Source organism: Hyperolius riggenbachi, chromosome 6 (assembly GCF_040937935.1).
Source record: "Hyperolius riggenbachi isolate aHypRig1 chromosome 6, aHypRig1.pri, whole genome shotgun sequence".
Classification (NCBI taxonomy): domain Eukaryota; kingdom Metazoa; phylum Chordata; class Amphibia; order Anura; family Hyperoliidae; genus Hyperolius; species Hyperolius riggenbachi.
The window spans coordinates 115,809,861-115,834,512 of record NC_090651.1 but is presented as its reverse complement, the minus strand read 5'-3'; the positions used below and the strand labels follow the sequence as shown (position 1 = coordinate 115,834,512).

General features: G+C 41.8%; 1 protein-coding gene across 5 annotated transcripts in view; it reads right to left on the bottom strand.

The window, feature by feature from the left end:
- TGFBR3 (transforming growth factor beta receptor 3) overlaps positions 1 to 24,652 on the bottom strand; it is a 336,698-nt gene that overhangs the window by 64,161 nt on the left and 247,885 nt on the right. For all 5 annotated transcript variants that reach the window (XM_068239808.1, XM_068239810.1, XM_068239811.1 and 2 more), the window contains exons 6-9: positions 22,983 to 23,148; positions 18,482 to 18,629; positions 5,757 to 5,946; positions 1,608 to 1,822 (exon numbers count right to left, since the gene is read on the bottom strand). In XM_068239808.1, coding sequence (XP_068095909.1) covers positions 1,608 to 1,822; positions 5,757 to 5,946; positions 18,482 to 18,629; positions 22,983 to 23,148 — 719 coding nt within the window. The remainder of the gene's footprint in view (positions 1 to 1,607; positions 1,823 to 5,756; positions 5,947 to 18,481; positions 18,630 to 22,982; positions 23,149 to 24,652) is intronic.

The following is a 24,652-nucleotide window of genomic DNA, read 5'->3' as shown; positions in this document are numbered from 1 at the left end:
ATTTATATTGCACTCAATCTTCATTTGTATATTTTATGTTCACATTTTTATCTCAAAATATCTTTTGCCATAACAGCTGTAGTATTTTCCTGTATATGTTTAACAATGTTACTAAAGTCTTTCAAAAGAGAAGAAAATAGGGTCTCTGACTTGGTACCGTAATAACTTTATACTGACAGTGAAGCAAAAAAAAAAAATAAAAAAAAAATCATGATATAATGAATTGTATGTGTAGTACGGATAATTCATAGAACATTAGTAGCAAAGAAACGATATGTTTATTTTCAGTTATATAGCTTTTTTTTAATAACATTGCATAATATATGCAGTTTGCAAACTTCACTCTGTATTTTAAACTATAAAATAGAGCAGAGCTAATGGCTATTTGAACTTTCCTGCAGTAAAACCTAAAGACAACAATAAACAGAGAGAAACAGGCTGAGATAAGTGCTTCAGAAAACAGCACTGTAGCTGACCAAGTTTAATCGGAGAGCTCAGAGAAGCTACTGTAGCCAACCAAGTTTGGTCGGAGAGCTCAGAGAAGCTACTGTAGCCAACCAAGTTTAATCGGAGAGCTCAGAAAAGCTACTGTAGCCAACCAAGTTTAATCGGAGAGCTCAGAGAAGCTACTGTAGCCAACCAAGTTTGGTCGGAGAGCTCAGAGAAGCTCTTTTGCATAGATAACAACGGAAGTTTCTAAACTCTTTATGTACTGGAAACAATATGAGACTCTTTTCTTTGTTACTAGTGTTATATTTCTTAGCTGTACTACACACACAAATCATTGTCTCACAAGCGTATTTTCACTTCAGATTCCCTTTAAGAGAATAGATCACCTACATTTCAAGTCTGCATACTGTATTTTAAGTGTTTTCCTATCGAAATATATATTAATATATAGAGATGAGTTTCCTAATTCTGTGAAATTCTGATTTGCAAGTTTCTGATTGGAAATCAGCTTTCTGCTGAGAAAGTTGGAAATCGGAGCACAGAAATTGGAATCCCGCAGAATACCGCAATACGGAGACTCAGAAATTTTAGGCCAATTACAAGACTCAGTACTGGACCAATCAGAGTCAGTATTGTACCACGAAACTGGAATACCATAGAATTATTAGGCCACTCACAAGACTCAGAAGTGTTAGGCCAATCAGAGAATGCAGAAGTGTACCGTGGTTTCCAATCGGAAATGCGTAAATTACCATAACTATTTTTATTGACAACAATAACAAATCAAATTTCAGTGCAAATCAGAAAGGTGGGAATTCACTTTTCAGCGGAATTCCACGGAAATTGGAAGGACACTTCTCGGAATGTGGAATTCCGTCGGAATTGGAAATCAGCATCTCTGACCATCCCTACTAATACATTCTTTGGGCAAGAAGAAGAAACATTATGCATCAGCTGTAAAAGCTAGACCTAGATTGTTCATCTGGATGCTTAAACTAGGCAAAAATGTCCATATCTGTCTCACAAGAGCTTTGTGGGAGAATGATGTCATATGTGTCTCACAAGAGCATTGTGGGAGAATGATGTCATATGTATCATGTAAACAGTGTATGCAGAGTGAAGGAGGCTAGAAAATAACACACGTGAATGTAACACACCTGTAAGCTGTCTTTTTCCATGGCTGCAACCATCTTGTTCTCATCACACTTAACAGAGAGGGCAATGTTAATATTTCCCTGCACTTCCTCCGGCTCCTTAGGCTCATCTTCATGTTCCTGCTCTCTATCCATAGAAAGCTCCCAGCCTGGATTACCCATACGTATGAGGTCTAGCAGTTCTGGAGGAATGGTCGCCTTATCATCATCCCCCATCTCTGTGTAAGGAAAATGATGAAACTGTTAATAGCCATCAGGCATACAATATAGAATTTAGTAGCTTGCCTACCTTGTAATAAGCACTCCGGGATGCGTGAAACAGAAGTATCCCCCAAGCTACAGTAGTTATAGGGTTGCTGGTGACACAAAATATTCTGAATTCACAAGAGAGTTCAAAAAATCCAGGGTGATTCAGGACCACAAAAAGGCAATATAAATAGGGCAGAAAAGATGCCTGGAGCCCACCATAGCATTCAGATGGGCAGCATGGTGGTATATTGTAGCTACCTCTCTCACCTCCTAGCACTAGAGTCGTGTGTTTGATTCCCAGCCTGGACACTATCTGCATGGAGTTTGTATGTTCTCCCCCATATTTGCATGGGGTCTCCTCCTGGCACTCCAGTTGCCTCCCACATACTTAAAACATACTGATAAGTTAACTGGCTCCCCATACACAACGTGGGGTGTGTGTGTGTGGACAGCAGACGGAGCCTGGAGCCAGCGGTGGACACAGACAGGTAAAATATACTGCACCGGGCACTGGGGGGGGCATTTTACATTGGGGGAGGGCAGCATCAGGCCGGCGGATGCAGTTTCACAAGTCTTATGGGAATTGGCCTGCGGTGTGTGGGGGCTACACCGTCAGTATTGAAAAAGGAGAGATCCGCTCAATCGGTACAGTAAAAGTCAAGTCTTTATTTGTAAAAATCATGCTGGACATAGCAAAAGCAGCTCAAGCGTATCGGAGCCTCACAATCGCTCCTTAGTCATAGCTGATATGGCGGTGTGGTGAGCAGTGTTAACCCTTCTTCTACGGTGTTTGGGCGCTGATGGGAAAGTGGCCTGCAGGGTACTGGCAGGCAACAGATTTCTCTGTGATCAAATTCGATCAGAGAGAGATCTGTTTCTTGAACGACCTGCCCATACTTCATATGATGTATGGGCACCTTAATGCTTTTGAAATCGCCAATGATTTTATAATGTGACTAAAACAGCTCCTCTGGGAAGCAGCCCTTATTATGTGGCTATGGACTCTGTCAAAGTTATCAGCGCTATACAAATACATAAATGGTATAATCTGGATACAAAGCTGGCCTCTGGTCATCTTTTCAGTGATTGCTACTAGAGACTTGTCATGGGCCTAAAGACTAAAGGAATCAGTGTAGCTGTGCTGTTTATATAAGGGAAATACATATACATGTTATACAAACAATTATATATACAAACATTATACTTCTTGCATTATGCTATGCTTTGTTTTCTACTCTGTATGCTAGCTTAAAGTGATCCAGAGCCAAAGCTCGGGATTAAAATCGCATACATACCCAAAGAGGGAAGTCTCAGGATCCTACTGAGGCTCCCCTCGCTGATCTACAGCCCCCCGTTGTTGAGCGAGGCCCCTCTCTGCATTAGTGCTGCGTAGCTCTTGTTCCTGATGCGGGGTTGCGCAGTAGCTGTGCAAGCCTGCGGCTTCGGCTCACTGCGCGGGGTGGGCTGGGTCGGCTATTGCGCGGCCATTCTGGATCAGGAAGAGCTGAGCATTGTCGCTAATCTTCTAGAGGGGTTGCGCTCAGCGACATGGGACAGCACAGCAAGGAGGGAAGCCTCGAGACCGTCTATTTAGGTAAGTGTCTGATGTTGTGTAGGCTCGGGTACTCTTTTACAGCAGGATTTAGCAGAGGGCACCCAATGCAGCAGACTATTATTGTGTATACGTTACATAAAATAAGATATTATATGAAACGGTCTGAGTACATTGTAGCAAAACACACATTAGTGGATAAATAGACAAAAAATATTCCAAAGTCTACAAAGCCTCCCAGCAAATACAATCATAATGAAGTCTTGTTCTTGGCACTTATTACACATTTATAAAGCGCACAGCACAATCCTTTGTGTAAATAAACTGGAAATCCAGAACTGAATCAAATGAAATGTAAACACATGCTAAATCGCTAATCTGGTTAAAGATGCTGAATTAAAACACAGTGGAAATGTAAAACCAAAATCTCCGGAGTGAAATGTAGGAAGGTTCCTTGTCCTCGTCTATACAGAGAGGCCCGTTAAAGAGACACTGAAGCGAGAATAAATCTCGCTTCAGAGCTTATATTCAGCAAAGGCATGCGTGCCCCTGCTAAAACGCCGCTATCCCGCGGCTAAACGGGGGTCCATTACCTCCCAAATCCCCCCCTGCAAAATCAACGACCAACTTGGTCGTAGATTTTGCTGCTGTTGAGGCAGGGCTAACGGCTGCAGCCCTGCCTCTCAGCGCCGTCTATCAGCGGCGCATCGCCGCCTCTCCCCCGCCCCTCTCAGCGAAGGAAGACTGAGAGGGGCGGGGGAGAGGCGGAGATACGCGCTGACAGACGCGCGTGAGGCAGAACTGCGGCGGTTAGCCCTGCCTCTATGCGGAAGAGATCCCCGGGACTCCACGAGGGGATTTGGGAGGTAAGGGACCCCCGTTTAGCCGCGGGATAGCGGCGTTTTAGCACACATGCCCCTGCTGAATATAAGCTCTGAAGCGAGATTTATTCTCGCTTCAGAGTCTCTTTAAAGGACAACAAACCTGAGAGGGATATGAAGGCTGCTCAATTTATTTCCTTTTAAACAATGCACATTGCCTGGCTGTCTTGCTGATCCTCTGCCTCAAAATGTAGCCATACATCTAGCGATTCTGATTCATTCGACAAAACGATTAACTTTATTAAGGAATCGGCTTCAGGATGGTTGGTTGGAAGTTGACTGACTAGTGGCCCACACACTACAGGCGATATCCTATGCGATTCACCTTCACTAATTCATCTAAGCGATGTTGTGTCTCCATGCGCAGAATACAATAATCAATTTGACTTCAGTTTGACTGCATCTGCCGCATTCTTGATTCAGGTGTGTGATTCAGACACTACTGATGCATGAAAGATCAGCAGGATGTCAGGCAACTGGTGGTATTGTAAAAAGGAAATAAATACTGCAGCCTCCATATCCCTCCCAGTAGTCAGGGTTGTAACTATAAATCATACACCCCCCCCCCCCAGCAAAGCTTTGATTGGCCCCCTGAATGTCCCCAACCCTTCACTGCCTCATCTTGGTGACCTTCATAGCCTAGAGGTCCATCTTACAAGGCTCGTAAAACAAGTGCGGCCATCAGGATCTTCACAGCTATAACGTGTAGCCACAAAAACACCTGATCTGGAGTATCAGAGAAAGAGGTTAGGTGTTATGGCCCCACACACACCTGGCCCACCCTACAGTTGCCAGGGCTGCTCCACCCTAGTTATACCTCTGTCAGTAGTCCTTTAAAGAGAACGTGAGGTGGATTGTAAGAATGTGAATTAGCACACTGGGACTGCATATAATGCCCAGCCTCTGTTGCTATACAGTACCCCCCCCCCAGGTCCCCCCTGCGCTCGGCTGTGCCCCCATAAATCAAACGCCGTGCTAGCGACACACAGCGTGTCGCCATCGGGCTGTTTACATCTGCCCTATCACTCTCGCCGCTCCCCCACCTTCTCTATGTCGCCAATCCTCGCCCACGTCCCTTCCCTCCCTGCTGATTGGAGGGAAGGGACGCTGGCAGGGAGCAGCGAGATAGAGGAGGCGGGGGAGCGGCGAGAGTGATAGGGCAGATGTAAACAGCCTGCTGCATGTCGCTAGCATGGCGTTTGATTTATGGGGGCACAGCAGAGCGCAGGGGGGACCTGGGAGGGGGCACTGTATAGCAACAGAGGCTGGGCATTATATGCAGTCCCAGCCTCTGTGTGCTAATAGCATTCTTACAAGCCACCTTACGTTATCTTTAAATAGAGATGCTTAAAAACTGATTCCTACCCACAGCAATATAGGAAAGCAGAGTGCAGATGTCTGTCTAACATTGGACTCAGATCATATTAAATCAAAGTCAGATGTCCAAATATTGAGCTGTTTCACGCTTACCTATGTCAGCGTCGAGTTTAATATGGAACTTGTTTGCCACCGGTGCGTGAGTGTAGGAAGTGGCTGTGTAATTCTCATCGGAGGCCCACTTAATTAATCTCTCCTGCGTGGAGGGGATGCCCGGGATCACCTTCTTGCTGGTTCTCATAGAGCTTTCTGTTTCTTTGTCAAAGCTGACACTGTTTGGTGTCTGCAGGCAGAAGAGAGAGGAGAAATATCTCATCAGAGCCAAAACACATACAGGTGTTCACATGCAATAAGCTTTCAAAGTCTTCATAATTCCAAGTGATGAAGATCAAGGCCAGTTTTACACCTGACCAGTGCGTTTGCGATTGCCCGCACCTGTCGCATCACACTGTACTATAATATTACCCTATAGCAGAGGGTGCCGACAGGGTCATATGCATAGCACCGCCTCCCCCCGCATGTTCTTCACCCAGTCACGTACTCCCAGCTGGACAGGAAGTACATTGCTGGGATTCCTGGGTTTCCCCGTCATCACTCAACGATGAGCATTTCCCGATCCATCTTCCTGCCTACGGGAGCACGCGACATCACGCAACAGCACACAACGGCCGTGAACGAGAGTTCAAATGATCACAGCATTTTGCACTGGAATCGTCACAGTATTTGATCTGCCATGATGGTCGTTATCACCGCTCGTCGCTAAGCATCATTCATTTAATCGCGCGTTGTGAGATCGTACTTTGTGGAATCGTGGAAACGATCACTCACGGCTCAGAGAAACGATGGTCATGGGAAGAATCGCACACAAAATCGCGAGGTGGGTATGAGCCTTTTTAGGGTCTTTTCAGCAGACAATAAGAGTATTGAGTGGAGTGCTACAAAATACTCTGAACCCTGTGACACATTACACTGGACTGTTTTACACATGCACACATTGCTTGGGTACCCCAGGTCAGATCTTGATAATCAGTAAAACACTTGCAGACAGCGGTTCAGAAATGCAAATCTGCTGCCTGCAAGACTTTTGAGCGCTTATGGAAGGGCGTACTCTTATCTTGATTCACACAATACGTGACCTCAACCTAGCTTGAAAACTTACAACATGAAACAGTTTCGAAGTTTGTATTTCGCTTCAATAACAGACAGAGATTAGATATCCACAGTAAGGTTTGGTGCCCCACTCTGTGCGCAAACAAAGTATGCTAACTCAATTACTAACATCTGTGAAAATATTTATGACCTTTTTCTGGTGCTTCAGACTGGAGGACTTTAATTTTACGTCTGCTGAAGCAAAGACATTGGATGTCAGACAGCAACTATGCTGACACGCCCACTCTGGATTTCGTCTCATATAAAACGCATCATGCTTTCAACAACTGCTCTATTTTCATGGTTCTGCATTTTTTCTGGCAATTTAGGGTAATTTCATGCTAGCATAGAAAGAATGCCTATATGCATTTTATTCCTATAAAAGATAATAAGTCCTACTTATTCTATTTGATCTCTCTCTTTACAGATAAATTATACATAAGAGAGCTGACTGCGGTATACTCAGATACTTTTCCTGGGTGGAGCTTAGCAGGGACAGAATTGTGATTTATCACCTGACATCACAAAACAGAAGTTTGCCTACAGTACTTAAAACAGAAGGAATTTGTGATTATTCAGGTTGAAGTGAGCATATGATCTCTCCCACAATGCATCACTGCTGGATATGCAAATCATCCCTTTGTTGTTGCTGTAAGTTAAAGGAGAACTGTAGCTAGAGGTATATGGAGGCTGCCATATTGATTTCCCTTTAAGCAATGGCTGCACTATCTACCTACAGAATCACACCAGAAACAAGCATGCAGCTAATCTTGTCAGATCTGACAAAAATGTCAGAAACACCTGATCTGCTGCAAGCTTGTTCAGGGTCTATGGCTAAAAGTATTAGAGGCAGATGATCAGCAGGATAGCCAGACAACTGGTATTGCTTAAAAGGAAATCAATATGGCAGCCTCTATATACAGTGGGATGCGAACGTTTGAGCAACCTTGTTAATCGGCATGATTTTCTTGTATAAATCGTTGGTTGTTACAATAAAAAATTTCAAGTACATCATATAGGAGACACACACTGTGATATTTGAGAAGTGAAATGAAGTTTATTGGATTTATAGAAAGTGCACAATAATTGTTTAAACAATATTGGGCAGGTGTATAAATTTGGGCACTGTTGTCATTTTATTGATTCCAAAACCATTAGAACAAATTATTTGGAATCAAATTGGCTTGGTAAGCTCAGTGAGCCCTGACCTACATAGACAGGTGAATCCAATTATGAGAAAGAGTATTTAAGGGGGTCAATTGTAAGTTTCCCTCCTCTTTTATTTTCTATTTTCTTTGAAGAGTAGCAACATGGGGGTCTCAAACACTTCTCAAATGACCTGAAGACAAAGATTATTCACCATCATGGTTTAGGGGAAGGATACAGAAAGCGGTCTTAGAGATTTCACCTGTCTGTTTCCACAGTTAGTAACATATTGAGGAAACGGAAGACCACAGGTTTAGTTCAAGTTAAGGCTCAAAGTAGCAGACCAAAAAAACCTTGTATAGACAGAAGGGATGAATGATGAGAACAGTCAGAGTCAACCCACAGACCAGCACCAAAGACCTAAAACATCATCTTGCTGCAGATGGAGTCAGGTGCGTTGTTCAACCATTCAGCGCACTTTACACAAGGAGATGCTGTATGCAAGAGTGATGCAGAGGAAGCCTTTTCTCTGCCCACAGCACAAATAGAGCCATTTGAGGTATGCTAAAGCACATTTGGACAAACCAGCTTCACTTTGGAATAAGGTGCTGTGGACTGATGAAACTAAAATTGAGTTAATTGGGCATTATGCATGGAGGAAAAATAACACAGCAATCCAAGAAAGACACCTACTACCTACAGTAAAATATGATGGTGGTTCCATCATGCTGTGGGGCTGTGTGGCCAGTGCAGGGACTGGGAAACTTGTCAAAGTTCAGGGACGCATGGATTCCACTGAGTATCAGCAGATTCTGGAGACCAATGTCCAGGAATCGGTGACAAAGCTGAAGCTGCGCCTGGGCTGGATCTTTCCGCTGGGGCTGGATCTTTTAGCAAGACAATGACCCTAAACACTGCTCAAAATCCACTAAGGCATTTATGCAGAAGAACAAGTGGCAACAAGTTAGCGGCTGTAATTTCTGCAAAAGGAGGATCTACTAAACATTGATTTCATTTCTTTTTTGTGGTGCTCAAATTTATGCACCTGCCAAATTTTGTTTAAACAATTATTGCAAACTTTCTGTAAACCCAATAAACTTAATTTCACTTCTCAAATATCACTGTGTTTGTCTCCTATATGATATACTTAGCTGACATTTATACAGGATATTCATGACAATTAATAAGGTTGTCCAAACTTTTGCATCCCACTGTACCTCTCACTACAGTTCTCTTTAAACACACCTCCAGAATTGCTGGAAAGCAATGATGTATCAGTTTTTTACGGAACCACAATAATCTAACATGCATACAGACTGTTTCAGACTCAGAGCATGGATTAATGTGGCTCTATGGGGTAGGGCTTGAAACACCCAGAATTATAGATTGCCCAGCAAGCTCATGGTGAACCAGAACTCCTATAAGTGTGTAAGGGGCTAAAAAGGACCAAAAAGCCCTCTTGCTAAAATGCTATGCATAATCAGAGCTGTGACAAGGTCCTCCAGCACTCAAGGCTGAGACACCAAAGTGAACCCCTCCATCCCTCCCATCCCAGCCATCACACACTCATTGCTAGTCCCCCAACACCTTCATCTCTCGTTATCTGGACTGCAGTCACTGCCATGTATCCCCTTTTCTTATTTCTCTCTGCTTCAAACAAAATAGGGGAAGATAGCTGAGTGAGTTGTGCGCCCCCTCCTACACTGCGCCAAGGCTGGAGCCTTTCTCGCCTCTGCCTCAGCCCGGCCCTGTGCATAATACCTTCTGTTTTAAGTAGGCAAATTTCAGTTTTGCATAGCATTTTAGTAAGAGGGCTTCTTGGTCCTTTTTAACCCCTTACACACTCTAGGAGTTCTGGTTCTCCATGAGCTTGCTGGGCAATCTGTAACTCTGGGTGTTTCAAGTCCTACTCCTAGGAGCCATATTGATCCATGCCAAGCACTGATGAGGACCAACCAGTCTGAAACAGTCTGTATGCATGTTGGATTATTGTGGCTATGTAAAGTGGCAGTCCGTATTAAAGTTCATAATTTATCATACAAACCCTTTAGATTGTAAGCCTCTGGCAGGGTCCTCCACTCCCTAGTGTAATCTACAGGATCATGTGCTCCTGTCCTATGACAGCCTGTACTTGTATTACTGGGCCTACCTAACCAGCCCATATTGCATGATCATGTATTTTGTACAATTTGCAAGTATAACTTTGTTCTATGTTGTATAACCCTATGTCTGTCATCCTTGTATCATTGTATATATTTATTGTCCAGTGCTGAGTAAAATGTTGGCGCTTTATAAATACAATAAATAATAATAATAATAAATTTGACTTCACTGAGGTAAGCCACCTCATCCCTTTATTTTTAGTTGTTTTTAACCACTTCTCTACCACAGTTTTTTCCCCTTCAAAAGCTTTTCCCATTCATTCGGTAATAACTTTATCGCTAATTATCACACTGAAATGATCTATATATTATTTTTTGCAGGACAAACTAGGCTTTCTTTGGGCAGTAGTTTATGCAAATAATTATATTATTTTATATGCATTTGACAGGGAAGAAGAAGAAGAAAAAAAAAATCACCATTTCTCAGCTTTCAGCCATCGTAGTTTAAAAATAAAATGTGCTATTGTAGATAAAACAGACACATTTTATTTGCTTATTTGTCCCGGTTATTACAGTGTTTAAATTGTGTCCCTAGAACAATGTATGGCGATAATATTTTATTTTGGGTTAGGGGTGGAGTTAAAAAAAATTATGAAAAAGCATTTAATTTTTTATGGTAAGTGTATAATGGTGTATTTGCAAGTAGTTTTACTTTTTGGCCACAAGATGGTAATATACTAACTCCGTTTTCTAAACATAAAAAACAGAACCAAGTGTTTACATGTTTGCAGGTGTTTATAAACAAGGACGTAGAAAAGCGTGGCAGAAGTTGCTAAGTGGTTAATGTCGTTTTATCATACCCTTGGCGCTTCTTTCCCCCTTTGTGTTACCTGCCCTCCTCTGGAAAGGGTTTTCTATTTGTCAGGTGTCTACAAAACCCCCATAAACCATCTGGAGTTTTTTTTTACCAAGAGAGAAACAGCGTCCAGTCCATCTGGACACCCGAGTGGAGTCGGGTTCTGCATCTCCACCTGCCTACAGTAGGCCTGCAACCCTCCTTTGTGAGCGCCATAACTTATTACACCACCTTAATCATCGTTGTGAATTACTGCACCATTGGGGCTCCCGTTGCTTCTGTGCTTTTTCTCTCTAGGGTGCTCTCTGATCACCCTACAGCCCTGCATTTACAGGAGTAATGAAAAGTGATGGATTAGGGGTGATGGTGGCTAAGTCACTTGGTTATTCTAAACACTAGGATGAGATGACGTGTTGGAGTCATCTCAGCACAGAAAGATTGGGGGGAAAGAAGGTGGTACTATTATCAAGTAAAATGGAATGTTGACGTTGTTTAGGTGAATATGATCAAACTTTTGGACTAATGGGGAAAACAAAATCAATAAAAAAAATGATCTTTACCAATGCTTTTACGTGGATGATACAGTTTGAAAATTTTTTTTTATCCTGGTATACATTCATATGGAACTATGAAATTCATCAACCAACTATCACCATAAAGGCCAGTGCTCAAAAAGAAACTGTTATTAAGGATACATAATGAGGTGTAAGGAATGAGCACAGCCTCAGAACGTTTAGTCAATAAAGGATCACACAGGTGGCTGGATTCACACATACTACCATATCCTAGACCACCCTCATATCCAAGGCCAGAATTACAGATGCAGCTGCAACTCAGCAGCTGTTCTCGCTGGCAATACGATTACCAGCCTGATAAGAAGCAATATCCTACGCCGTTACATATAGCAACATGACAGCATTTTTCCAGGCTTGTAAAGAATGTATTGGTTATTAAAAGTGTGATCTGAGAGAAGTAAACCAATGAAACGGTCAGAACATGTCCATGGTTCCAGTGTGAGCTCCCTGGTGGCTCTCCTCCAGCCCGGCTAAACTTGTACACATCCTGGGAGGTTCACAGGAACTCAGCTGCTTCACAAAGTTGTATTTAGAGTTAAAAATCCTGGTGGACTCGGCCAATAAGAATGTATATATTACTAGCTGCAGACCTATATTTAGACTTGTGCTGCACTCACCAGCAAACAAGCTGGGAATGAGGATGGATGAGAACCAGCCCAATGAATACAAGTGTGCGGGGCACTGACAGCAGAGGTTTCCGTGGGCCCATTTGTTTTGTAAAGACTGCTTTTATTTAAGTGTTTAAAAAATATTTTTGGCACAAACAAAATGTAAATAACAGGTACAAAAACATTATAGGAAGGTACAGAAATTAAAGTGCCCCTGAACTGAGAGAGGGATTGACTGCTGTGAGCTCCGTTGTGTGAATGATGCTGTGACATATGTCAAAGCACCATCCTCTCATTCCAGCGCACCCAGGGGTCCCCGCTCTAGTCAGCCGAAATCTTGGACTGACTAGAGCATCAAATATGGGTATTGCAACTCTGGAGGAATATCACCTGTACTAAGTGCAAGACAAATACTCAAAATGAGCTGAAATTACACAGCAGACTTTTTTTAATCATTATATGAACACTTACAAAAGCACATCCAATGTCTGATCTTGCCCCGCAGCACATCTCACCTAGTTTACATGTCTGCCAATTGATTGGCTGCATGTTTCTGCCGCACACCCAATCCACCACGTCGATTTCTCTGCACGTGTGTTCGATGAATTAGACCAATTTCAGTCCAAACTCGTTTGAAACGTCAATCAGGCATCCTTGTTGCAGTACCAATTTTTATCCGATTCGATAACAATTATAGAATCAGATGGTCAATATGCCGCAAAATCTTCTGATGTCTGGCTACCTTTACACTTCTTCTGGCTTTCCTCTCCCACCGCATAGTATACATTACATAACCCTGCGTAGCTGGAAAGGCCGAGGTAGCTACAGCTGGTTTCACAAGGATAAGATTCCAGGTAGAACAAAATTTCTACATTGAAAACACAGGTCAATTGGTACGTGAACGACTGAATGCATTCCAAACGGAAATTCAGCGTAAGAGCTCTGAAGAAAGACAATCTAGTCATCTTGAAGAAAAATATCAAACCCCACATGTTTTAAATAATAAAAAAAATAGCAGCCTGCAGCAAGCCGCAATGTGCGGATTTCCCTTCCCTGGTGATTTAGCATGCTGGGCAGTACTTGATACCTGCTGGATTAAGGAAAGCCTACCATAAGAACTGCAGAGGTTAAAGCAGATGACAGAATCCCCATGTAGAGGAAGCTATCTCTCTCTCTCTCTCTCTCTCTTTTAATATTTATAGTGAATGCTAATCACGAATCGCCAGGGTCGAGGAGACCCAGATGGAAGTGAAGAAAACTGAAATGGAAACATTTAAGGTCAGGCCTGGTTCATGCTGAGCTGGAACAGGCCACAAGTAGAGAGAAGCAGAGATATTCTCTATGGTTAACACACTGACCAAAATAACACAAAGCCACATCAAAAATAAACACTGCCCATTGGGAACATGAGAAATCAGTCCCTGATGCACATTTCAAGTTCATTTCAAGGCAATTATCTACTGTCCAAAAAAACAAAAACTAGATCATCAACCTGTTGCAATCTGTTATATGAGATGCTAAGGGCCACTATTGTAAAAAAAATTAAATATTTAAAATACATATGTACCAAATGTACATTTCTTTTGTAGTAAAATTAACTATAAATTCTTACCTACATCACTGCCACTCTCAATAGGTTGGAAAAATCTGACAGATCTGACAGGTTTTGGACTAGTCCATCTCCGCATGGAGGATTCTCAGGGTTTCCATTATTTTCAAAAGTGCTTACCAAATGGCAGTAGTGCAGTCCGATTGCAAAAATAGAGTGCAAGCAAGTAGGGAAGCCAGCCAACATCATTGTATACATCCTTTCCAGGGACTGCTTTTGTAAAGAATAAAAAATGACTGATAATCCCTGATGAGAAGATGGATTAGTCCAAAACCTGCAAGATCTGTTGGAATTTTACTGCCTATTGTAAGCGACAGAAACATATGAGAAAAGCAATTTATAATGCATATAACATATATGTACTGTATGTAAGTGTGTGTTTGCATGTATTTTGACCGTCATGTATTTTAACCGCCTTAATCCCGAGTTCAGCTCGGAGTGGAAAAAACATGCCAGGAGGGGTAACCCCGAGCTGAACTCGTGGTAGCTGCCGGGTCTATGCAGAGCAATGCGTGCAGATGGCGTTTTAACTCACCTCCTGGGGGATCCCGACGTTGGCCGCCATTCTTCTTCCTCTCCTCCGTGGCTCTGCTTCCCCCTGGTGAGATTGCCGTCTGTCGTCATGACGACAACCGGCACTCTCACTATACAGTTACATATAGGGAAAACTGCAGCGCTGTATCCCAGGGAGGTGAGTGAGTGCTGAGCTGCTGCAGAACTCCCTAGCAGAATACTTTTTTCCAGGTTTTAGGATCAAAAAGCATGCAAATAAAATTTGCACTGCTTTTAGATCCTAAAATCTGGAATGAATCATAACGCCAAGGGGGTTAAATTGTACAATTTTTCACAATAGTGGTCCTTCTATAAATGAAAAGTAACAAAACCGCAAATTACAAAGTTCATAAACTGGAGAATACATCTAGAAACACATAAAGCACTCTCTGACTTTAGTTCCACCTTCTTTCCCCACATTCATACTTATGGTAAAGGGAGGCAGAGACTGGGAAGTAGAAAGTGAATTTGTGCTTATGGCAAAGGAAACAATAGTTTTGGGGACCGATTTTCTACTAAAAACAGCAAATAAAAAAATACACAGTATATTATGCATAATGGGTTTCCCAGAAAAATGGCTTTGCACTATTTACGTCTATGATAATTGTCCAATCTTTAAAAATATAATAATAAAAGTAAGAACTAAGCAGCCCCTTCTGAAATAGCACCTGCCTGGTGCTCTACATTCGTTTTCTGGTCTGGGTCACTTGAATACAGCTAACAGCTGCAAAAATAATACAACCAACCCCCCCCCCCCCCCCCCTAAAAAAAAAAGTTTAGGTTTAGCTATACATCACTGAAGGGGTCAATAAGATTCTTTTAGTGACGCTGTTTGCTACTGTTCCTGTGTGCTTTTACATTTTCATTAACATTACCCGGACAACAAGAAGAATTTCATTCAATAACCACCTGTTTATAGGCAAAAATAACTCATAAGCAATGACTCTGAATGTGGCACAAGGATGCCCATCAACAGACCAGTAGCTTTCACATATTAATTGTTTTGTCTCAGACTCATAAATAGGTGGAGAATCTTTAAGCAGGGCTGTGGAGTCGGAGTCAGAATCGGAGCAATTTTGGGCACCAAGAGTCGGAGTTGGAGTCGGTGGTTTCATAAACTGAAGAGTTGGAGTCGGAATGGATTGATTTTTGTACAAAATCCATAGCCCTGGTAAGTATTAAGGTGCCCATACATGGTACAATTTTTTATTTTTTTCCATTAGATAATTTAATTTGATTATCCAGTTAAATCGAATATAAAGAATTTTCCAGCGTGTCCGATCAGATTTTTCTCGGAAAAATGGGATAATCGTTCGGATTTCTTGATCGAAAAAAATAATATTTTCAACTTTCATTCGATTCCATCATTTAGATTGAATAAACAGGAAAATTGAATGTTTTTATTGTATCGTGTATGGGCACCATTAGACTAAGGAGTTGGAGTCAAGGAGACGGAGCTATTTTCGGTACCCAGAATCGAAGTTGGAGTCGGAGGTTTCATAAACTGAGGAGTCAGAAGATTTTGGAGATGGAGTTAAAAGATTTTGCACCAACTCCACAGCCCTGTCTTTAAGGACATAATTGTCACTTTCCAGGAGGAGGGGACCACGCTGACGAGGAGAAGTGGACTGTGCTGTGTCCATTAGTGGACTTTATCATGTATAACCAGGAGGGCAGTTAGACATCTGTCTGCCCTCTGCTGTCTGTAGACAGCTTGATAGCAGCTACCCCCATTGAAACTATAGTAACACAGGGCAACATAACATCTAATTAGGTATTTGTTTCTTGTTTTTTGTCTTTAACTTTTTTTTTTTTGTTTTGTTTTTTTATAGGTCTTGTATTTGTTGCCTTTGAAGGATCACATACAATTTTTGGGAAGTGTATTCTTACAATACTGTCTCTGGTACTTTACCATTGTATTTCTATATATTCGACTGGCATGGTTGTTTGCAGCAGAGTGATAGAGGACTATGTGGTCTGTTTTAATTGTTTTTAATCTTAAGCTATCACAAGTGTCATCATGCATATTTTTATAATAAAGATATATATATATTTTTTAATCTATTTTTGGAGTGATGATGTTTTGATGGGTCTTCTTTCCTAGCCCCTTAGTCTCTTGTTTTGGGCCCTAGCACACTCTACTGCTATTGCAGGTGTTGCGGACATTCTTTTGGCTTCTATTACACTCTGCTAAAAGTAACCAGGAGAAAGTCCTCATCATTTTCCACTAATGTGCTTGGCCAATTAGCACTGATAACAATGTAACAACCAGGATTTATAAACTAATTTGGTGGTCTATAAATAAGTGAAAACTACAGATAAGCTAATACTGAAGATAAGTATGGCGCAGCAAGGTGTTAGAATGCGTGTTACTGCAAGTGAATTGTTAGCAATCCATCAACACTCATAAGTGGAAAACGCCTGCACTACTAGCCCTGTGCAAAACAAAAGGATATATATATATATATATATATATATATATATATACAGTGATGTGAAAAACTATTTGCCCCCTTCCTGATTTCTTATTCTTTTGCATGTTTGTCCCACTTAAATGTTTCTGCTCATCCAAAACCATTAACTATTAGTCAAAGATAACATAATTGAACACAAAATGCAGTTTTAAATGATGGTTTTTATTATTTACTGAGAAAAAAACTCCAAATCTACATGGCCCTGTGTGAAAAAGTGATTGCCCCCCTTGTTAAAAAATAACTTAACTGTGGTTTATCACACCTGAGTTCAATTTCTGTAGTCACCCCCAGGCCTGATTAAAAGGTAAAGGCTATAAAGCCATTTCTAAAGCTTTGGGACTACAGCGAACCACAGTAAGATCCATTATCCACAAATGGCAAAAACATGGAACAGTGATGAACCTTCCCAGGAGTGGCCGGCTGACCAAAATTTCCCCCTACTAAAAAATCCTGAAAGTGAATGTCCGGCAATCTGTTCGTCAACTCAAGCTGAAGCGATCTTGGGTGCTGCAGCAGGACAATGACCCAAAACACACCAGCAAATCCACCTCTGAATGGCTGAAGAAAAACAAAATGAAGACTTTGGAGTGGCCTAGTCAAAGTCCTGACCTGAATCCTATTGAGATGTTGTGGCATGACCTTAAAAAGGCGGTTCATGATAGAAAACCCTCAAATAAAGCTGAATTACAACAATTCTGCAAAGATGAGTGGGCCGAAATTCCTCCAGAGCGGTGTAAAAGACTCGGTGCAAGTTATCGCAAACGCTTGATTGCAGTTATTGCTGCTAAGGGTGGCCCAACCAGTTATTAGGTTCAGGGGGCAATTTCTTTTTCACACAGGGCCATGTAGGTTTGGAGTTTTTTTTCTCACTAAATAATAAAAACCATCATTTAAAGGGACTCCGAGCTCATTTAAAAAATAAAAGTTGTACTCACCCGGGGCTTTTTCCAGCCCAGTGCTGGCCGGGAGGTCGGGCTGCTCCTTCCGCGTATGACGCAGCTGATGTCACACGCCGGCCGCCTCGCGTCATCACGGCGGCCGGCGTGGCAGTACCGCGCATGCGCGCTTTAATCGCGCATGCACAGTACTTTCAGGCCGGCCGCCGTGATGACGCGAGGCGGCCGGCGTGTGACGTCAGCCGCGTCATACGCGGAAGGAGCAGCCCGACACTCGGCCGAGTGTCGCCCGGGCTACGGCCGGTCAGCCATTCCGGAGCGGGGAGTAGGAGAGGAGCCAGGACGCTGTCGTGGGACCTCCCGACCAGCACTGAGCTGGAAAAAGCCCCGGGTGAGTACAACTTTTATTTTTTAGATGAGCTCGGAGTCCCTTTAAAACTGCATTTTGTGTTCAATTATGTTATCTTTGACTAATGGTTAACGGTTTTTGATGAGCAGAAACATTTAAGTGTAACAAACATGCAAAAGAATAAGAAATCAGGAAGGGGGCAAATAGTTTTTTACATCAATATATATATATATATATATATATATATATATATATATATATATATATATATATATATATATATATATATATGTATATGTATATATATATATATATATATATATATATATATATATATATATATATCACAGTGGCGTAGTGGTTAGAACCCTCCCCTTGCAGTGCTGGGTACATCTCAGCCAGGACACTATCTGCATGGAGTTTGTATGTTCTCCCTGTGTCTGCATGGGTTTCCTGAGGTATATGTACAACAGTAAAAAAAAAATAATGCTAAAATACATACCAGGACTTCCAGCGCGCCTTCTACATTGTGTGTCTTGATAACCCAGTTGACCGCATTCCTACACTTGAGTATCAGCACTACATTCTTGCTAATTGTGGCATCTGGATGGAGCGGCCTGATGTCAATGATTATGTCCACCTGGAATGAACTAAGCGATAAAAACAGGATGAGCAACGGATGCCAGATACAATAACCAGTTATCTCCTTTCAGTTCATTGTCTTCTGCTTTAGTGTATGATCAACCAATTAGGCAATGCAGTTTTCTCCAAACAGTGGAACATGTGCTGCACAGATTGCTGCAACAGATGCCAAGTGATGGATAACAGAAAGGGCTGTCATGAGATCTATTTACAAAACACAAATTTAAAGGAGTTCTCTCCTTATCAACACAAAAATCGCTTCTGTTAACAAGAAATGAAGGTATTGTATGACATCTAATATCAAGCTACCTAAAACTCTACAGGAGACCGACTTCAGGTGATACCATATGATGCATAAAGATAAAGACATAGTAGCACAAATCTGCAGACATGCAAAAATTGTGACACCTCATTAAGGTTACTGTGCATCATCATGGCACATTCCTACTGTCTTCTGTATCCAAGTACTTACTTGTTGAATAGGATAAGCATGACAGAAGCCAGCTAAGGAGGCTGCCCTATACCTGCAAAGGGGGCTGGAGATCAGCTCTGCTGATTAGCCCTGCAGAATCAGCCACAAACCAAAATTAAATAGCAGACTGCACTCTTTCTCACAAACTTTAGATGGAATCTGCACGACCCACAGGTTCGACCCATCCTTCGGTGCACTTAGATTTGATCCCAGAACTTATCCTACCACTCAGGGGCGATGTTTTAATAGAAACAGTGGCTGTCATAGATAAATGATTTGATCTTTGAATGAAAGGATTACAACTATTGGCCTCTGAAGAAGCGGCCTTGGAACCACGAAATGCATCTCTGGCTATCATTATTTAAAATACATAAATCAGGATGTTTGCTGTTTTTAGATTGTACAATTAATCCAGCTGGATTAGTTTTTAATTGTACACAATAACATGTACATGTAAATGTTATTAATCTATTGCTTTGAGGATGCATTGTCCCAAAACCCTCATTGTTTTTACCCTCCAACAATGTAGATGTTCAATAGCAGAACACAGAACCTGCTTTTTTTGAGTTGTTATAGAAAAGGCTGATTAAACTTGCAATTATTATTATTATGAATTTTCATTTATATAGCACAAGCATCTTCCGTGGTAGATGTCTAGAAGGTGACATGGTTTTGCATTGGTTAATAGCAGAGCTGGTGTCTATAAATCTTTGGAAGGCTGATAGATGAGAGCAAACTCCTTAACCTCCTCAGCGGTATGGACGAATATATCCATCCATCACCGCCGGAGGTCGCCGCTCAGGCCCTGCTGGGCCGATTTTTGCAAAATAAAAAGCAGCACACGCAGCCGGCACTTTGCCAGCCGCGTGTGCTGCCTGATCGCCGCCGCTCTGCGGCGATCCACCGTGAGCAGCGGCGAAAGAGGGTCCCCCCAGCCGCCCGAGCCCTGCGCAGCCGGAACAAAAGTTGGGCTTTCAGTTGGCTGCATGAAACAGTTTTTTTTTAATTTAAAAAAAAAACCCTCCCGCAGCCGCCCTGGCGATCTTAATAGAACGCCAGGGAGGTTAAGGGGCCCATAAACTGAGCCGATCGATCAAAATCGATTGATCACAAATCGATTGACCGATCGATCGATTTGCGGCCGATTTCAATCGATCTGACATGCTGGAAAATCTAGGTCGATCTGTTGAGATTGCTTATCATTTTTCATTGGACCTAATGGAAATCTGATGGCAAAAAAATGCCATCAGGTCGATTTCCAATAGATTTCATACTGAAATGTATTGGAAATCTGTTCCTAGTAAAAAATGTTCCTAAACACATCAGATAGACCAGAAATCTATCTGATGATCTATCTGCTGCTAATCTAACGAGTGTATGGCCACCTTAACCTCTGTCATGCTTATCCTTTACAACTGTACTTTAAATGGTAATGAGACACAGAGGACCTTGTTCAATTCACTTCTTCTCGTAGGTTTTCTCCTCGGTGATATGTTCACACCTTATCAATAAAATGCCTTTTAAGCCACCAGCAAGCAAGAAAACACTCAGTATTTGTTCATCTACTTTTTGCTACTTTTTCAATCACAGAGTGCTGAAAGGTCATTTTAAAGGGAAGGTTCAAGCAAAAAAAAAAAAATGAGTTTTACTTACCTGGGGCTTCTACCAGCCCCATGTAGCCATCCTGTGCCCTTGTAGTCACTCACTGCTGCTCCAGTCCCCCGCTGGCAGCTTTCTGACCTCGGAGGTCAGGGCCACATTGCATACATTTTTACGCATTCCAGCTAGTGCAGGAACAAATATTTACGCGTTGCACCACTAACGCGTAAAAATGTATGCGTTAATGTTCCTGCACTAGCGGGAATGTGTAAAAATGTACGCAATTCGGCCCTGACCTCCGAGGTCAGAAAGCTCCCAGCGGGGGACTGGAGCAGCAGTGAGTGACTACGAGGGCACAGGATGGCTGCATGGGGCTGGTAGAAGCCCCAGGTAAGTGAAACTCATTTTTTTTTTTTGCTTGGACCTTCCCTTTAAGCAAAAGATTAAAAATTATCTCCTAGGAGAAAACGTAAAGTGTATTGAGACCTAAGGTGTGAAAAGTTTTATACATACCTGGGGCTTCCTCTAGCCCCCTCTGGTCTGATGGCTCTGTTGTCACGTTCCTCCACCTCCTGAATGGTCCAGTCCTCTTATCGTCAGCTAGTCAGGGCCAGTCAGAAGCTGCGTGCAGCTAGGCCGCACATGCGCATTACGCCCGACTTTACAAATATAATGGGGCTTCTATGTGACCATCCAAGCAGCGAAAGACAGCGGCAAGGGATCGATCAGGCTGGAGGGGGCTGGAGGAAGCCCCAGGTATGTATAAAACTTTCACTCCTTTTGTCTCAGGTTCATTTTAGGAGAAAAGGTTAATTAAATAAGGGCCAGAGACTTTTGTAAGCCTGGCATGAGTGTTCCAGAACATTAAAAAGTCCATCAAAATGTATTCCATGATTCACAGTGATTTCCATAGCAGAAATTCTGTTTGCAGCAATATTTCAACAAGTATCATACGCAAAACAGAATTCAAAGTCTAATTACAATAACAGATATAACTGGGCTGTAAAGATCTGTAAAATACTCTAACCTCTATCTGCACTATACAAACCTAGAAAAAAAGAAGTTTCCACTAGGAAAAAAAAACACCATTTACTCTATCTGTTTTTTCTATTTTAACTTCTGATACCCAATCAGGTTCATGGACATTTCTGTTTTGCTGGCATAACCAAGAAAATAATCAGGCATTTGAAATAAAAACAAACAGTATGAACATGTTCCTTTAATGAATTGGGCCTAACGTTTCTTAAATACTTCCCAATGTTTATGAACTGTAGCCGATTGGTTGGTTTGGAGGCAATAGGTTTTCAATTACAAGATATCCAGTCCAGCTCTAAAAAGGAAGTTAGTACTCTTGGCACTCAAAGCCGTCATTACGCTCCAAGATTTCCAAGTTTTAGTCTACAGTTACTTTAAAGAAAATAATGAAAGAATCTCATTCAAAGCACAGAAAACCAGCAAGGTTATAATACTAGAGCCTAAAAATATCCCGGGTGTTTCTTGTACCCACAGCAACCGGCTGCTTGGTATCTTAGATGTAACTTCCAAGGACAATTCATTTTTGGCAAAGTAATCTGTACTGGAAATTAAAAACATATGCGGCTCTCCAACTATAGAAATGCCACCAGCTCTGGGAACTTTGCTGAATGCTCTGGACTATGAAATATAGGATCACAAATGTAACCACCTGACTACTGCATGCAGCTGCCTGAGGACCTACACAACACTGCAGGGGCATTGCCCATATACTTTTGTGTGTATATTCTATATACTGAATATTGTGTCAAATTAAAACTGCCGCCGTACTGTCAGTAGGTGATGTGTGGAAACCCCTTCTAGATGGGCTTTTGTTACTCTCCTAGAAGTATAATTCCAGTCCCGGAAATGCTACAATTTTAATATGGCCACACTGAAATCCCATAGCTGATCGGTGCTTGAAAACACATAGGTGAAATAAAGGCGCCAGGGAATTTGGTAATTTTCATTAGTGAAATTTGGGTAAATATTACTGAAATTTTACTACAGCTAAACCTAACCCTACTCTCACACAGAACCTCCCCCCCCCCTCCATTGTCTAACCCTAACTACCTGCCTAACGTGTAACCTGAAAACCCCCCTTCCTGACACCCAACCTTAACCACCCCCTACCAGCACAAACCACCTTCCTGATGCCTGACAGTAGACCCCCCTGGCAAAAAAACCCTTCCTGATTCCTTCCTGATCTTAACGGATGGTGTTCTCATTGGCTGTTTTCAACTTTTATCGGTAAAGGCCCACTTCACTGTGAACTTACCTGTATGAGGTGGCACTTGGAGAATCCATCTCAATGATATGAACTATTCTGTCATCCTCTGGCCTTAAACTACAGCCCTTAGCAGACTGCGGCTGCTCATATCGAGCAAGATAATTCAGGGAAATAAAGTTCTTCTCTATTTTGCATGTTGCAGGAAAAACTGTATCTGTAAGGTAAAAAAAGATATGTCTCTAGTTTCTAGAAACAAATGCAGATGCTACAGACATGATAAACATTACCTCTAGGCAAACTAATATTTAATCATGTTATACTTTAGTTAAACCATTTATAAAACATTTTGGGCCTAATCCAATTCATTATTTCTCCTGAGTTTTCTCCTAGGTGATATTTGCACATTATAAATAAAATGCCTTTTAAAGTGACACTGAAGCGACAAAAAATAAATAAAAAATGATATAATGAATTGGTTGTGTAGTACGGATAATTACTAGAACATTAATTAGCAAAGAAAATGTTCTCATATTTCTATTCTCAGTTCTATATATTTTTTATAACATTGCATCATTCTTTAATATTTGCAGTTTGCACACTATTCTCAGCATTCTAAATGATTTCACAGAGCAGGCTAGTGAACTTTTGAACTTTCCTCTGCAGAAAACCAAAATACAGTGACAGACACTTGAGATAATAAGTTTCAAAAGACAGGGCTCTCAGCGACTTTGCAAGTCGGAGAGATCAGTGGCTCTTTTGCAATTGGAGTTTCTTAACGCTTCCTGTACTGGAAACAATATTAAACTCAGATCGCTGCTGCAGTTTTATTTCTTAGCTGTACTACACATACAAATCATTATATCATAAGCTTATTTTCACTTCAGATTCCGTTTAAGCCACCAGCAAGCCAGAAACTACTCAGAATAATTTCAACATTACTTTTCCACCTACTTTTTGGTACTTCTTCAACTGCAGAGTGCTGAAAATGTATTTTAAACAGAAGATGGAAAATTATCTACTGGGAGAAAATTTAGGATAAAAAGGAGAATTGGATTGGGCCCATTGTATATACAGTCAATATACAGTAAGCACCTGAAACTGATGTAATCAGCTGGCTCTGGGCATGGAAACAGCACATTTCCATGGTGAAGTCCACTATGCAGGAGTGCAACAATAGCCAGTGGGCTCGGGAGCTGCAGTCCTATACGTAGTTATTGCAGAGTGGCAGCGGAACAATACACAGCCTGCTCTCTGTGGCGATATAGGTCCTCTTCACTTCCACTTCGGTTTCTAAGTGCAATGCAGCCAGCCAATCCCCATGAGGCTTCCATCTCTAAAGATGACCTGTATCACCACAGGGAGCAGGTAATAAATAATGGACCGCTGCTGTTCTGTATTATGTACAGGACCAGCTCCCACCCCCCTAGTTCCTGGCTAAGAGATCTCTGCAAGGGGACTCAGCTCAATGTAGTCATGCCCCTGCCACTATGCTCTTTTCCACTAAAAAATCGTGATCCTAATCACAAACATGGTGCAATATGATTGTGATTTTCCCAAATTATTACATGCGAGTTTAACTTTCCCTGCGTGGTTGCTTTTTGTGTTTCTATGGTGAGTTATTAGCAAAAAAAAACAAAACAAAACAGATATCACAAAAATCACATCTTTTTTATGGATTTTCTTGTGCTCCCATTGAGTTTACCCCAAATGCAATTGTT